The sequence below is a fragment of the Mus caroli genome, chromosome 14, assembly GCF_900094665.2.
Source record: "Mus caroli chromosome 14, CAROLI_EIJ_v1.1, whole genome shotgun sequence".
NCBI lineage: Eukaryota > Metazoa > Chordata > Mammalia > Rodentia > Muridae > Mus > Mus caroli.
In genome coordinates, this window is record NC_034583.1 from 69,466,781 (window position 1) to 69,479,497 (window position 12,717).

Here is a 12,717-nt window from a genome sequence, read left to right on the forward strand (position 1 = left end):
CTGTCTTTAAGGATCAGGACAATGTATCTTCGAAAAATTTGACAATTTTCTTCAGAGATCAGCTTATCTCTCTTCGCTGCAGGGTGGGTAATATGTGGTATGGCCCCTAATGCTATAAAGGAATGCATTCATTAATGTCATTGATTAATTTATTAATTACTGTCATTTAATTAATGCTACTTGAAGCTCGTATTTTTTTTCATTAAGGATAATCAAAGATAAGAAAAGACATCTCTTTCTGAGGAAGAAGATAATATTTATGTCCAAGGACAGAATTTATAGATGCCACATTTAATCCTCCAGAAAAACAGGCTCTATAGGCTATTCAGATAGAATTATAAAAGTGAGCGTTTTGCTGGAAATTAAGCAGTAACCCCATAAACCTCACCAGTTGAGTAGCTTAGGCTACGGGGCTGTGCATCATTTGTTCTCCATTTCATACCACTCTACTACTTTTTCATGTTTCAGAACTTTTTAAAATATTTTCCTCTCTGAAAAATACACTTATCTTCTCTAAGAATGCCCCTGTCTTAGCTTTGACAAGATAATAATTTTCCCAATGGCAAAACAAAGATTTCAGCTCTAAAGAGGTGAATTTTCCTAGTGAGAAAAACATGCGGCGGTAGATCAAAGGGCTTTAATGAGTCAGAGCTAATCTCCTGGAAGTCAGATTGTTTTTAAGTTTCCACCGCTCTGAGGTTTAAACACGACTGAAAATTTTTAGACACTTGTGGTCAGCAGCAGAGATAGAAGGAAGTGAGCGGTGTTTCTTCCTTTGCTTGCTCAGGATCGATGGGCTTAATGTGGGTCTGCTGTCCCTTCAGAGAGCAGGCAAAGGGAAGAGAGAAACTGTATCATCCTCCAGCCAGGAGTGCTGGACCATGAGTGGGAGGGGCTTATCAGAGCTGGGCAGACACCTAATGATCAAGTTCATGATGGATGCAGACGATGAGTGAGCCCTCAACAAAGGCTGCTATCTGCTGGCCTCCCGGGTCATGAGAACGGGACCTTGCATGTCTGATGCTGTATACACATCTGCACCATTAAATCCTCAGGGCACCAGGACCCATGTCATAGACAAAGTGGTAAAGGTCCAGGAAGGTCAGTGACCTAGTGTCCATGGTCAGTCCATGGTCACAGAGGGTCTTAAACTTTGATCCTCAGGATACTTTGCTCTGGGAGAGGAGACTGGAGGCAGGCAGCAACACCATGAAACACACATGCCACCACTGCCATCTCCCCCTGTGCCCGAGATACCCCATTTCAAATGGCCAGTAGATAAAAGATTAGTCTTACATAAAATTCTTCAGTTGCTGCCACAGGTTCAGGAAGTAGAGACGCCTTTGCTGGCAATTTGAGCTCATAGGTCATTATACTCCACCTGATAGAAGAAAATCCTTTGGTCTAAAACTTAAATCTTTAAATTAAAACTTTAAATCTTAATAAACTATCCCTGTGTCACATACATACATACATACACACACACACACATATATATACATACATATATTCATACATACATACATACATGCAACATTTATGGCATATAGTTTTATTTTATCTTAAACGGAGTATGGGACAGAGACAAATTGTGATAATCCCATAAAACATTGGATTCATAATAGTTTATGACTGCCACATTCTACCATTTTCTCTCCAGTTAGAAACATCCAAACATTCCAATGCCAAACATCCAAACATTCCAATTCCCACAGCAGGAAATGCTGGTCACCCTATGTCTTTCTACTCTAAATGAAATACACCAGCCCTACTGCTTGCTGGGTGGGGACTGTAGTGGTGGCAACATAAAATGAGTACAGTACCACAGAACGTCAGGCAAGTAGCCTGATCTTTGTAAAATAGTCATAACGATGCTGTTATGAACCAAGTCACAGTGTAGCTATAAAGATCAGGTATTTGAAAAGCATAAAAACAAACTATTAAATTAACTTTCACCCCCATTTTATGATGCTAGGATCACCTGTCTTTCACAAACAGTAAAGCCACAAAGACAACAACATGATTCTGATGAAGACCACCATCTTCTTTCTGCTGCCTTTGGCATATACCAGTGGATGGTGCCCCTGACCACAGGGGTGCTATTTCTCAGCTAGCCACTTGGGGGAGTGAATTTCTAGAAAGCATTTCCCTAGGCGGCATCAGAATATCCCTTTAAATCTGTCTCAGAAAGAAGCATTTAAGATAGCGTATTGGGGCTGGTAAGATGGCTCGAGAATAAAGGTACTTGCCACTAAGCCTGGTGACCTGAATTAGATCCCCAAGAACTACAAGGTTCAAGGAGAGAAGTGAGTCTTGAAAGAGCTCTACATGCTCAACAGGACAAACGCAGGGACACACACACACACGATTAAATACACAGACACACACAGACACACACACAGACACACACACAGACACACACAGACACACAGACACACACACAGACACACAGACACACACAGAGACACACACACAGACACAGACAGACACAGACACACACACACACACAGACACACACACAGACACACACACAGACAGACACACAAACAGACACACACACAGACACACACACAGACACACACACAGACACACACACAGACAGACACACACAGACAGACACACACACACACACGCGCACACACAGACACACGCACACGCACAGCAAATACTCCATGCTGTTTTCGAAGCAAAGCTCTGACCCATTTAGAAAATTATTTCCACCTGTGTTCTCCCCCCCACCCTCAAAGCTGATTTTATTTCATTCAAACCCTTTCTTCCCCTCTGCTTTACTAAGATAAAAACGGCCAGATACTACGTGTTTACAATCTACAACTGCTGTTTTAATGTACATAAATCCCAAGAAATAACCAAGACACCTGAGCTGGTTAATGTATCCATCGCCAGTGTCTTTTCCGTTCTGTTTCTGTATGTGTATATAGGAAGTGTGCATGCGTGCATGCTCGTGCATGCATGTTCAAGGACGCATGTGCCACTCACTGCCTGCGTGTAGACAGAGATCTGGGGACAACGGTGTGTTGGTCCTCATTTTCCACCTTATCTGAGACTGGATCTCCTTGTTTGCAGCTTATATGCCAGGAGAGCTAGCCTGGGAACTTCTGGGGACTCTCCTGCTCCTCCTCCCATTTTTGCCAGAAGAAGCACTGTATTACAGACATGCTGCTGCTGGTGCTGCGCTCAGCTCCGAATGGGCTCTGGGGAACCAAACTGAGGCTTGCACAGCAGGTCCACTGAGCCACTCCCTCAGCTCCACCCCTTTCTATTTTCCCACTCATCTATCTATCTTTCCTTCCTTCCTTCCTTCCTTCCTTCCTTCCTTCCTTCCTTCCTTCCTTCCTTCCTTCCTCCCTCCCTCCCTCCCTCCCTCCCTCCCTCCCTTTTTAACCTTGGAGATTCTGAATCTACTACCAGCCCAGATCATAAAGCATTACAACCCTACTAAATGAATGTCCCCTACATGCCGTTTTGGATACATACAGGCTAAGGTTCTGCCATCCAGGTCTATTTTGCAATACGTTTTCAGTAGAGGAATCACGCATTTCGTCACAGCGTGACAGACAAGGTTATCACGCTGAGGTTAGCGCTCATCTGGGGATAATTACATTTTTGACTGGTGGCTCCCTGATGTGATTTTGTTTTCAGGAAGAGTTCCACAGATGGCTAATCCTATCAAAGTTGTTTTGATTCATGCGAGCTCAAGTCTGTAATGATATTTTGATATTTGACTCATACTCTTGGGGGTGGGGGTAATTACGGCGTACTAAATCTTGTTGTTCCCTTAACCCAAATTCTAAATGCCTTCGCTACAAACACTGTGATCTCAGCTTTATACATGACCTTTCAAAATGGGGTTGCTGAAGGTGAGGAGGGGCGAGGGGAGGAGACTGAGGACAGTGTAAACAGTGACAGGTCCTCCATCTGCATGAGTGTCCCTAATAATTCCCTCTTTCTCTGGGACAGAATTCATACTCTGTGTGTGTGTGTGTGTGTGTGTGTGTGTGTGTGTGTGTGTGTTTGTGTCTGTCTCTTTCTGTCTCTCTGTCTCTTTCTTCCTGACCCCCAATCCCCCACCAGGGCAAGCTCTTTTGCCATTGAGCTACATCTCTGGCCTGGGCAGGACTCCCTTACCGCTTTACCATCTAATTACCGGGGGAATTAGCTCAGGAGGAGTCTCTCCAGCAAAATGAAAATGACACTGCTTTTCTTACGGGTCTCATCAATCCATTATCAGAAGCTCCCGCTACAAAGTTAACTATTAGCTTTCTGATTTGAGCAGTGATTAAAAGCAGTTGGTATTCCTAGGCATGGTGGTGCACTCCTATAATACTGGCACTCAAAGACAATTAGACAGGAGATCTCAAGTTTGAGATCAGTCTGAGTGACGTAGAGAAACCCTATCCCCAAACCACAACAAAACAAAAGTTAGTGACTTCACAGTCATCTACATTTAAATAAGGAAGTCATTGGAACCATTTCTTCAGACTTTTGCCATCCATCCATCCATCATCCATCTATCTACCCATCCATCATCCATCCATCCATTCATCATCCATCCATCCATTATCCACCCATCCATCTTCCATCCATCCATCCATCCATCCATCCATCCATCCTATCTTTCAAATGCACCTTTTATTGAGTGTCTACTTTATGCAAATTCTATTCAGGATCTCAAAGACTAATGAACAAGACAGGAATCTTGGACTAACATTCACTAAAATTGAAAGGATCAAATAATCCCAGGTTGACATTTTCATAAGAAAAATTTCTTTTACCTGTCCAGCATTTTGGTACTGGCTCGTTCCAGCTTCTCTAGTATCTGAGGGAGTTGGGTGTCATCATCATACGAACCCCCCCAGCCAAGAACTCGAGCAAGGTCATTGCCCGTACCCAAGGGTAGCACCCCAAGCTGGCACTGCAAAAGAATGGAATGGTGACATTTTCAGGGAAGTTGGGGAACAAGGGATTCAAGACTAGCTTAAGCCACATAACAATACCCCGTCTCAACCACTCCAGTGCATACTTACCTGTTTATGCAAGTTCAGTTTATCAATCTCTGACAAAACCCATCCTACACTTCCATCTCCTCCACAGACAAGGATCCGAAAGTTGTCAAACTTTTGAAACAATCTCAAGCTGAAAGTAAAACATTCATTTTTAGTGTTAAGTCCATAAAAAGCACTTTCTCCAGTTACTGTTTATTTTATATTCATTTACCTACATTCATATTAAATGTAAGTTCGTATGTAAAAATTGACTTGAGTGCCATAGTTAACTCAAGAAAACATTTGAATGAAAAATAGTTATGCGCAGAAATGGGGATAAATTGTAAGAAAGGGGGAATGAAAACCAAGAAGAGCAAAAGTGGAGGGGAGCCAGGAACAAGAACGGAAGGCCAAGCAGGCAGTGGCCTGTGGCTTTTCCATTATAGGGCAAGTCACTTTCTGAGAACTTACAAACAAGGGAGAAGCAGTGTGGGATGTTAGCATTCTGTCTAAGCTCCGCCCCACAGTTACCTGGTAACAGCCAGGAGTGCCCTACTCACTATAAAAGGGGCTGAGAGCCCCCAACTTGCTCTTGCTTTCTTGCTCCCTCTCTGTCCTCTCGCCCCTCCCCACCCACGTGCTCATGGCTGGCCTCTACTTCTCTACTCCTCCTCTCCCTCCCCCATCTCTCTTAACTCCCCTCTCCATACACTGAATAAACTTTATTCTATACTATACCTCCATGTGGCTGGTCCCTCAGGGGGAAGGGATGCCTCGGCATGGGCCCCCAGGGACACCCCTTTTCCCCCACACCTTACCACACATCCACCAAAACATATTCCTTCTCTCTTTTTATAAATACAACATGGGGGACACTTGGCTGCTCCTAAAGACACCTGCCAGCTCTCACCAATGCCTAGCTCTCAGCATCCTCCCCTCCTCCCAGTCGCATGCCTTCTTCCTTTGACTAATGTCTCCCCTTAATGTCATTCTGTCCATACCCACTGACCTTTAGTAAACCTTAGGTCCTCCACCAATAACCTCCAGAAATCACACAAGGAGAGACACTCAGAGACTGAGAGAATACAGGAGTCCTCCATGAGAAGACATCCACCCCCCCACAGAAAATGTATACATATACCATCACACAAGGGCACCGAAAGGGGGTGAAGGGCCTAAGGTGTATCCTCACAATGAAAATGCCAGGCAGTTCACAGTCATGTTTAGGCTTTAAGTTATACAGCATCACAGAACGGTCAACAAAAGTCCCTTAGCATTTATCGAAGTCAGCCCGAGACCCTTCCGGGCTGAAGTACTAAACAGACCCCCTTTAGTTAGGTCATGCACTGTGTGTGTATATTCTATGAAGATAAGTCTCTGATATTTGTATTTTACATCTATGCAAGTTTATGTGACATACACTTAAAATACTTTTGTACACATTTTAGAATTTGAAAGTTAGGCTAACAAGTTTGGAACTGATATCAGAAAGCTGAATAACATCAGGAAGTTTTGTGTTAAAAGCTCTAATTAAGGAGCATATCTTTAATCCCAGCACTCAGGAGGGAGAGACAAGCTATCCCCCTGCAAGTCCCAGGCCAGCCTAGTTCTCAAAGACTTCAGCCAGGGCCTCACAGTCCTGTCTCAAAAAGCAAAAAAACAAAACAAACAAACAAACAACAACAATAGATAACGAGAAAGTTAAGCTGGAGCCATAGCTTAATGAGGAGGGCCTGCTCTTCTATAGAGTCAATCAGCAGCACCATTTAAAAAGAACAACACTGAACCTAAAGTCGACAAAGCTCAAATGTAGGAACGCATGAGAGCAACAAAGATGTCTAATGGAAAATGTAATTTTTCTAGGTTTGTTGGTTTGGTTTAGTTTTCAGAGACAGGGTTTCTCTGTGTGGCCCTAGCTGTCCTGGACCTCCAAAGGCAGAGTTCCAACTGTCTCTGCCTCCCAAGTACTGGGATTAAAGTTGTGCACCACTACCACCGAGCTTGGAAATTAATTTTCCTGAGCAGCAGAGCCAGGCACATCTACCTCATGCTTAGAACTGTATTGTACTCAAGTAGGATTTATCATAAATGAATTACCCTAAATAAGGCCCTCCGTTCATTAAATCAAACACCTGAGCTGGGTTGAGCAACTGTTTAAAGCGACGAAGGAACTTCACTCCCTGATTATCTCCACTCTTAGAGTTGACGAACACCAAGAGGGGGCTGACACAGAACGAAAAGGTTGCTCGACAGAAACCTGCAAAAACAAGCCCGGGACAAGATTAATATGCACTTCTTCTCTCTTCAATTATTAATAGGCATTCAGAAAAAGGAGGAGAAATTGGTGAAAGCAAGGAACCTTCCTTACTGCTGGCACATCACCGTAATCTAGTCCCCTGGCTAAACTGTTCAGTATCTGCATCCTAGCAATATAAAACTCGTGTTTTAGGACATACTTTGCAGTGAGGAACCACGCCAGAGACAATAACCACCAACCTTACCAATCTTTATAAGGAAAGGAAAGCTATGGGTTTACAGTTGTCAAATGACTCATGCCCATACTTGGTATTTTACAATATTCTAATTGTTCTTTGTATAGGTCTAAGAAAATACGTTAAAATGAATGAAGGATCTATTGGGGGTGGGGAGAGCTGTCAAGAACACATCCCCTGAGCTTTGCATCCATATGCACAGCTGTTACACGCCTGTGCAGGAAGCACAACAGAAGACTAAAACAACACATTGCAGAAGCCATGTGTAACGTGGCGTGCAGAGGAGGAAGTAACGAGTGTCCCATTCTAAAACCGGTGATGTCAGAAAGTCTCCTCTGCATTTACAGTTAAGCCCTCACCAGATTCTAGAAATAGCAAATGCATTTAGAGGAATACAGATTCCTGCAATTAAATGACAGGAGAGCAAATCTTAATAGTAGCCCATGCTAATGGGCAGTTTCAGTTATGGTGAGAGAACACACACACATTAACCTTTCAGGAGTTCAGTACAAAATGACGGTCCCCCTTCATTCGTTGGGATGTGGCAAAAAAAAAAAAAAAAAAAAAAAAAAAAAACCCTGCAAGTCTTGTGTACAACGATCTGGCCAAAGTGTTAATGGCTGCACTCCAACTTTCCTTTCAAAATATTCATTTGAGCTGGGGATGTAGCTCTGTGGTTGGACGTATGCTTAGCTCTTCAGGATCCTGGGTTTTATGCCCAGCATCACAAGAATCAACTAATTAAGCAACCAAATATACCGTCCAGCATTTATAAAAACTGACCAGAATAGTCAATTACAATGTATCATATGAAATTCAACCAACAGTAAATACGCTAGAAATACACATACTTACTACTGCTACGTACCATCAGAGTCTGTGCTATTTAGTGCAATCGGAGGTATGATGGAGACTTTACACTGGCCCAGGGGACAGACGGGATGGTACACGTCTTTGCAGGCAGTGTGCACCTGACAACAAACAAAGAAACCTTCAAGAACTGTAAAAACAACAAACCAACGCGTGATAAATGACCCCAACAGTCCTGTTTGTTCAGGATCAACACCATCACAAAATGTTCAGTGTTTAGGAAAGCACTGAAGGTGTATTTACTCGTCTGGGAAACAAGCTTGCACTGTATGTGAGTGACTCTGCCCAGAGCAGTCTACTCCTCTGGTTATCTAAAGTAAGTGTTATGTAGTGAGTGCATGCTTAGTGGAGGGAAGCAGGAAGAGATGATATGGAGGAGGAAGAGAGGGAGAGTGGGGAGGGAAGAAAGAGGAAGGATGGAGGGACAGTATCTCAATGTCATGGTCATAAAATTTAATAAAAATAAATAAAATCTGCCATGTGCAAGCTCTTTCTGCAGTGATCCTACAACCTTCTAGTCTAATTTATCTTAGCTTATGTATTTGTGTGTGCTGATACAAGGACATGCATGACTCCTTCCTCAGCTAGACCACTGCCCTGCAAGAAAGAAGCAGAAAACTCAAGCCAACTAGAGACATTCCGAGCGAGGAAACCCAGGGTTACCTCACCATGGTGGAGCATGGCTTCTCAGAATAGCTGTGTGTCCCTCTACAGAGCCTTTTAAACATGTCAGCTAGTCAAGCAGACGTTCCACAGACACTGACTTAATATGGCTTTATTTAATTGGTCCTTTAAGGCATACATGCATTGACGAAGCCAAACCTTTCAGGAGGATAACTAAAATGTAATGAAGATTTTCATTCTCCTGATGACCTATCTGAGGACAATTCTCAACTATGACATAATCATTAACAAAAAATGTTTTCTAGAAAAATTAACATGAACAGGTAGTTCTGAGGGTGTTCTGTTTTGTTTGCCAAGACAGGGTTTCTCCGTGTGGCCCCGGCTGTCCTTGAACTCGATCTATAGACCAGGCTGGCATGGAACTCAGATATCCACCTTCCTCTGCCTCCTGAGTGCTGAGATTAAACCATTGCTTGGTGAGACAGTTTCAAAATTAAACATGTGTGAGAATCGTGGAGCAACACAGAAAGAGATCTGCGCAACCCTGCCTGGGGAGAGCAGGGCTAACATGGACAGACTCTGTTCATTACAGTACATGTCGAACCACCAGGGTGGTAGACCTTCAGGCTTCTGTTGGCCCTTTAGATGATGGTAGCAAGCAATGGGCATCCTCATGGACAATGACTCATCCAAAGGCCAAATAGCAAGCACACCATCAGTGAAAGCATATAGGATATATGAGGCCAAGAGAGCTGTCTCAGGGAACGGCGAGAGAGGCCAGTATGTGTAACTGACATGGGATAGGGCAGAAATAATTAGGGTCAGAGTTAAGTTTGCCAGGGAAGAACAGGGAAAAAAAGACATTCCAGAAAGCCACCATGCATCACCTATAACAGCAATGCCATTCTATACTATTTTTCTAAATGCATACACACACACACACACACACACACACACACACACACACACACACACTGCAGATGAAGACAACCTGTACAAAGCCTCTATGAAATCATTCAGCACATATCGATGTGCTTTCGAAAAGTCAGAAATGAACAGCTAAGCCCCAGAGGAGAGAAGCAGCAATAAATGCTGACAGAGGCAGCAGGAATCGGAAGGAGCACTGAGCCCCCCAAAAGAAATGGCAGGTGAAAGGAAGATTTAAAATGTAGGTTGTGCCAGGAGCTGGAGGTACGGGGAGTGGCTGAGAGCAGGAGCTGCCCGGTCCCCAGCACAGGGAAGGGGACTTAGAACCTTCCCCTAACTCCACTTCCAGGGAATCTGGCACAGCCGTCTTCTGGCCTCCATGGGCACCAGGCACACACAGAGTGCACATACATACAATGAAAATAATAAATCTGTGTTTTTTTAATGTTGTTGTGTGTAGTGTTCCTTTAAAACAAGGAATGGTTTAAGAGGGCTTTAGGAGTTAGAGGTTTACTGAGATGCACAGACACCTGTTACAGTCTACACATTATGAAGTTGGGCTGGTTAGCTTTCTGAGAACTTGTCACAGGCTAGGGGCATCTTAGAAGAGGGAACCTCAATTAGGAAAATGCCTTTGTAAGACTGGCCTGTAGGGCATTTTTCTTGATTGTTGGTTGATGGGGGTCGCGGGGGCAACCACAGTAGGAGGTGTCACTCCTGGGCTGATAGTCCTGGACTGTGTAAGAAAACAGGCTAAGCAGGCCAGTGTAGCTCTTCTCTGGAATCTGCTTCAGTTCTCACATCTATCCTCCCTGCCTCACACTCTCATCCTGGCTTCCATCCGTGATGGACCATGATGAGCAATAAAAGCCAAATGAACCCCCCTTCCTTTCACTATGGTCATGGTGTCCTTATCACAGCAACAGAAGCCTACCAAAGACAAGATGAAACAAAAAAGGAAAGCAGTCCACATGTAGCGGTTCATAAGACAGAAGGACAGAACAGGCCACAGCACCAGGACAAAGAGTCAAGCTAGATTTAAAATCGGACAGAAGCGCAGGCCACCTAGCAGATTGGACTAAAGTGCTGTAGCATTTACAAGTCAGTCTCATTATTGATACAGTCAATATATCAGAACCACATCTTGTGTGCTTTCTGCCGATCTGCCTCACACTTAACAAAAGCGATGGGTCTTACACACTTAAAGTGTGTGTGTGTGTGTGTGTGTGTTGGGGGTGGGGGTTAATTTCCAAACTTAAAATACCGTAAGACTCAAAACACTGCCGAACAACTAGCCCAGGGGAAGGCAGTCCCTGCTGCAGTGGGTCAGCACAGACAAGCTGAGTGCACCCCACTGCCTGCCCCTGCAATGCAACCTCCTCCTCCTTTCCCTCCTCCTCCTTCCTTCTCTGTGTGCACCGCACACTGCACACAGACACCTCCTCACACTGGCTGTCCTCACTTGGTCAAAGACCCTGTTCTTCTAACATCTCACAGAAAGGAAACTATCCCTTGGTTCATAAGCAAACTTTTAAAACTATTTATTTATGTAACAGACATATAACTTCAATTGCAGCAGTGCATCACCTACTGAGTTTGGCCTTGTGTCAGAGGACAGACCCAGGACTGCAGCAAAATGACATTTTGGATATCAACGATAACCTAATAATAGCACCTTGGAGCAGAGCCTTCTGAGGGTACCACATGTCTTAATTTGGGGGGCGGAGCCGGGGGGGGGGCAGGATGGGTTGCTGAAAATTGTGGCTACAATGTGATAGAATTAATATAGAAAACCTGTATGAGACAGGAATCCTTTTGTAAAACATGCAACCTCTATGAATGAGCCATTTAGACCACGGAGAGAAATAAATGAAAACATGCACGTGCAAGCCTGCGCGCGCGCGCACACACACACACACACACACACACACACACACATCTGTATAAACACACACATGTACATATGCACACGCCACTGCCATGCTAGAGAAAATATACTTCAAATACATGACTGAGTACCATTATGCCACAAAGGGATGTGTGTGCAACCAAGGTCTGCTCTGCCTGAAATGATTTGCTTTGCCTCCCGACCACACAGACGAGCTGGTTAGGGAAAGATGCTAACTTAAAAGTACAGACTAACTCTCACCCTTACCATTGTCTTACACCAAAGGCATTTCCAATCTTGCAGGCGAAGCACACTGCCACAGGTTTTGTCACAGACTGCACACTTGGCACTCACTGGCAAGTTGCCTTCGAGCCACTGGTGAGGCATGGCAACCTGCGGATAGGAAGAAGTGATGGTCAGCCCGAAGCGGAGAAGGCCAGCGCCCTTATTCTGAAAAAGATGGGGAAGGGCTTCTTCCTGTACAGACTCAATCCTGTGTGTCCTGAGAGGCCTTCACTGATTATGTTCACATTTATGGACCATCTAGCCTTCCTGAATCTTGAAGGTGCGCATAGAAAGGGCAGAGGCTCACTTCAGCAGAAATCTAGCGGAAGAGAAAGTCACAGAAAGACTTATAGGACAGTGATCGCCAAAAGTTTCACATGCTGGATGCACCAGAAGCTTGGAGGGGGCGCTGCTGAGAGGAGACCCAGAATTTGCAGAATGAGCATCTCAACTAAACATCGAAGACAACTGGGATGTCAGAGAAAGGTCTTTCACAGCAACCCAGCCAAGATACATTCCTAGGAACCCAAATAACCCACATTCCCCCTTAACTGTCATTATGCTCTGCCAAGAGCAAATGCGAAAGGAGTTGCTGTGGGCGGGGGCGGGGCGGGGCTGTGGTCCGCAC

General features: G+C 44.4%; 1 protein-coding gene across 10 annotated transcripts in view; it reads right to left on the minus strand.

Moving 5' to 3' along the window:
- Dgkh (diacylglycerol kinase eta) overlaps positions 1 to 12,717 on the minus strand; it is a 163,221-nt gene that overhangs the window by 45,108 nt on the left and 105,396 nt on the right. For all 10 annotated transcript variants that reach the window (XM_029469092.1, XM_029469093.1, XM_029469095.1 and 7 more), the window contains 6 exons: positions 12,072 to 12,197; positions 8,364 to 8,466; positions 7,101 to 7,260; positions 5,046 to 5,154; positions 4,794 to 4,933; positions 1,297 to 1,381 (listed from right to left, as the gene is read on the minus strand). In XM_029469092.1, the coding sequence (XP_029324952.1) occupies positions 1,297 to 1,381; positions 4,794 to 4,933; positions 5,046 to 5,154; positions 7,101 to 7,260; positions 8,364 to 8,466; positions 12,072 to 12,197 (723 nt within the window). The remainder of the gene's footprint in view (positions 1 to 1,296; positions 1,382 to 4,793; positions 4,934 to 5,045; positions 5,155 to 7,100; positions 7,261 to 8,363; positions 8,467 to 12,071; positions 12,198 to 12,717) is intronic.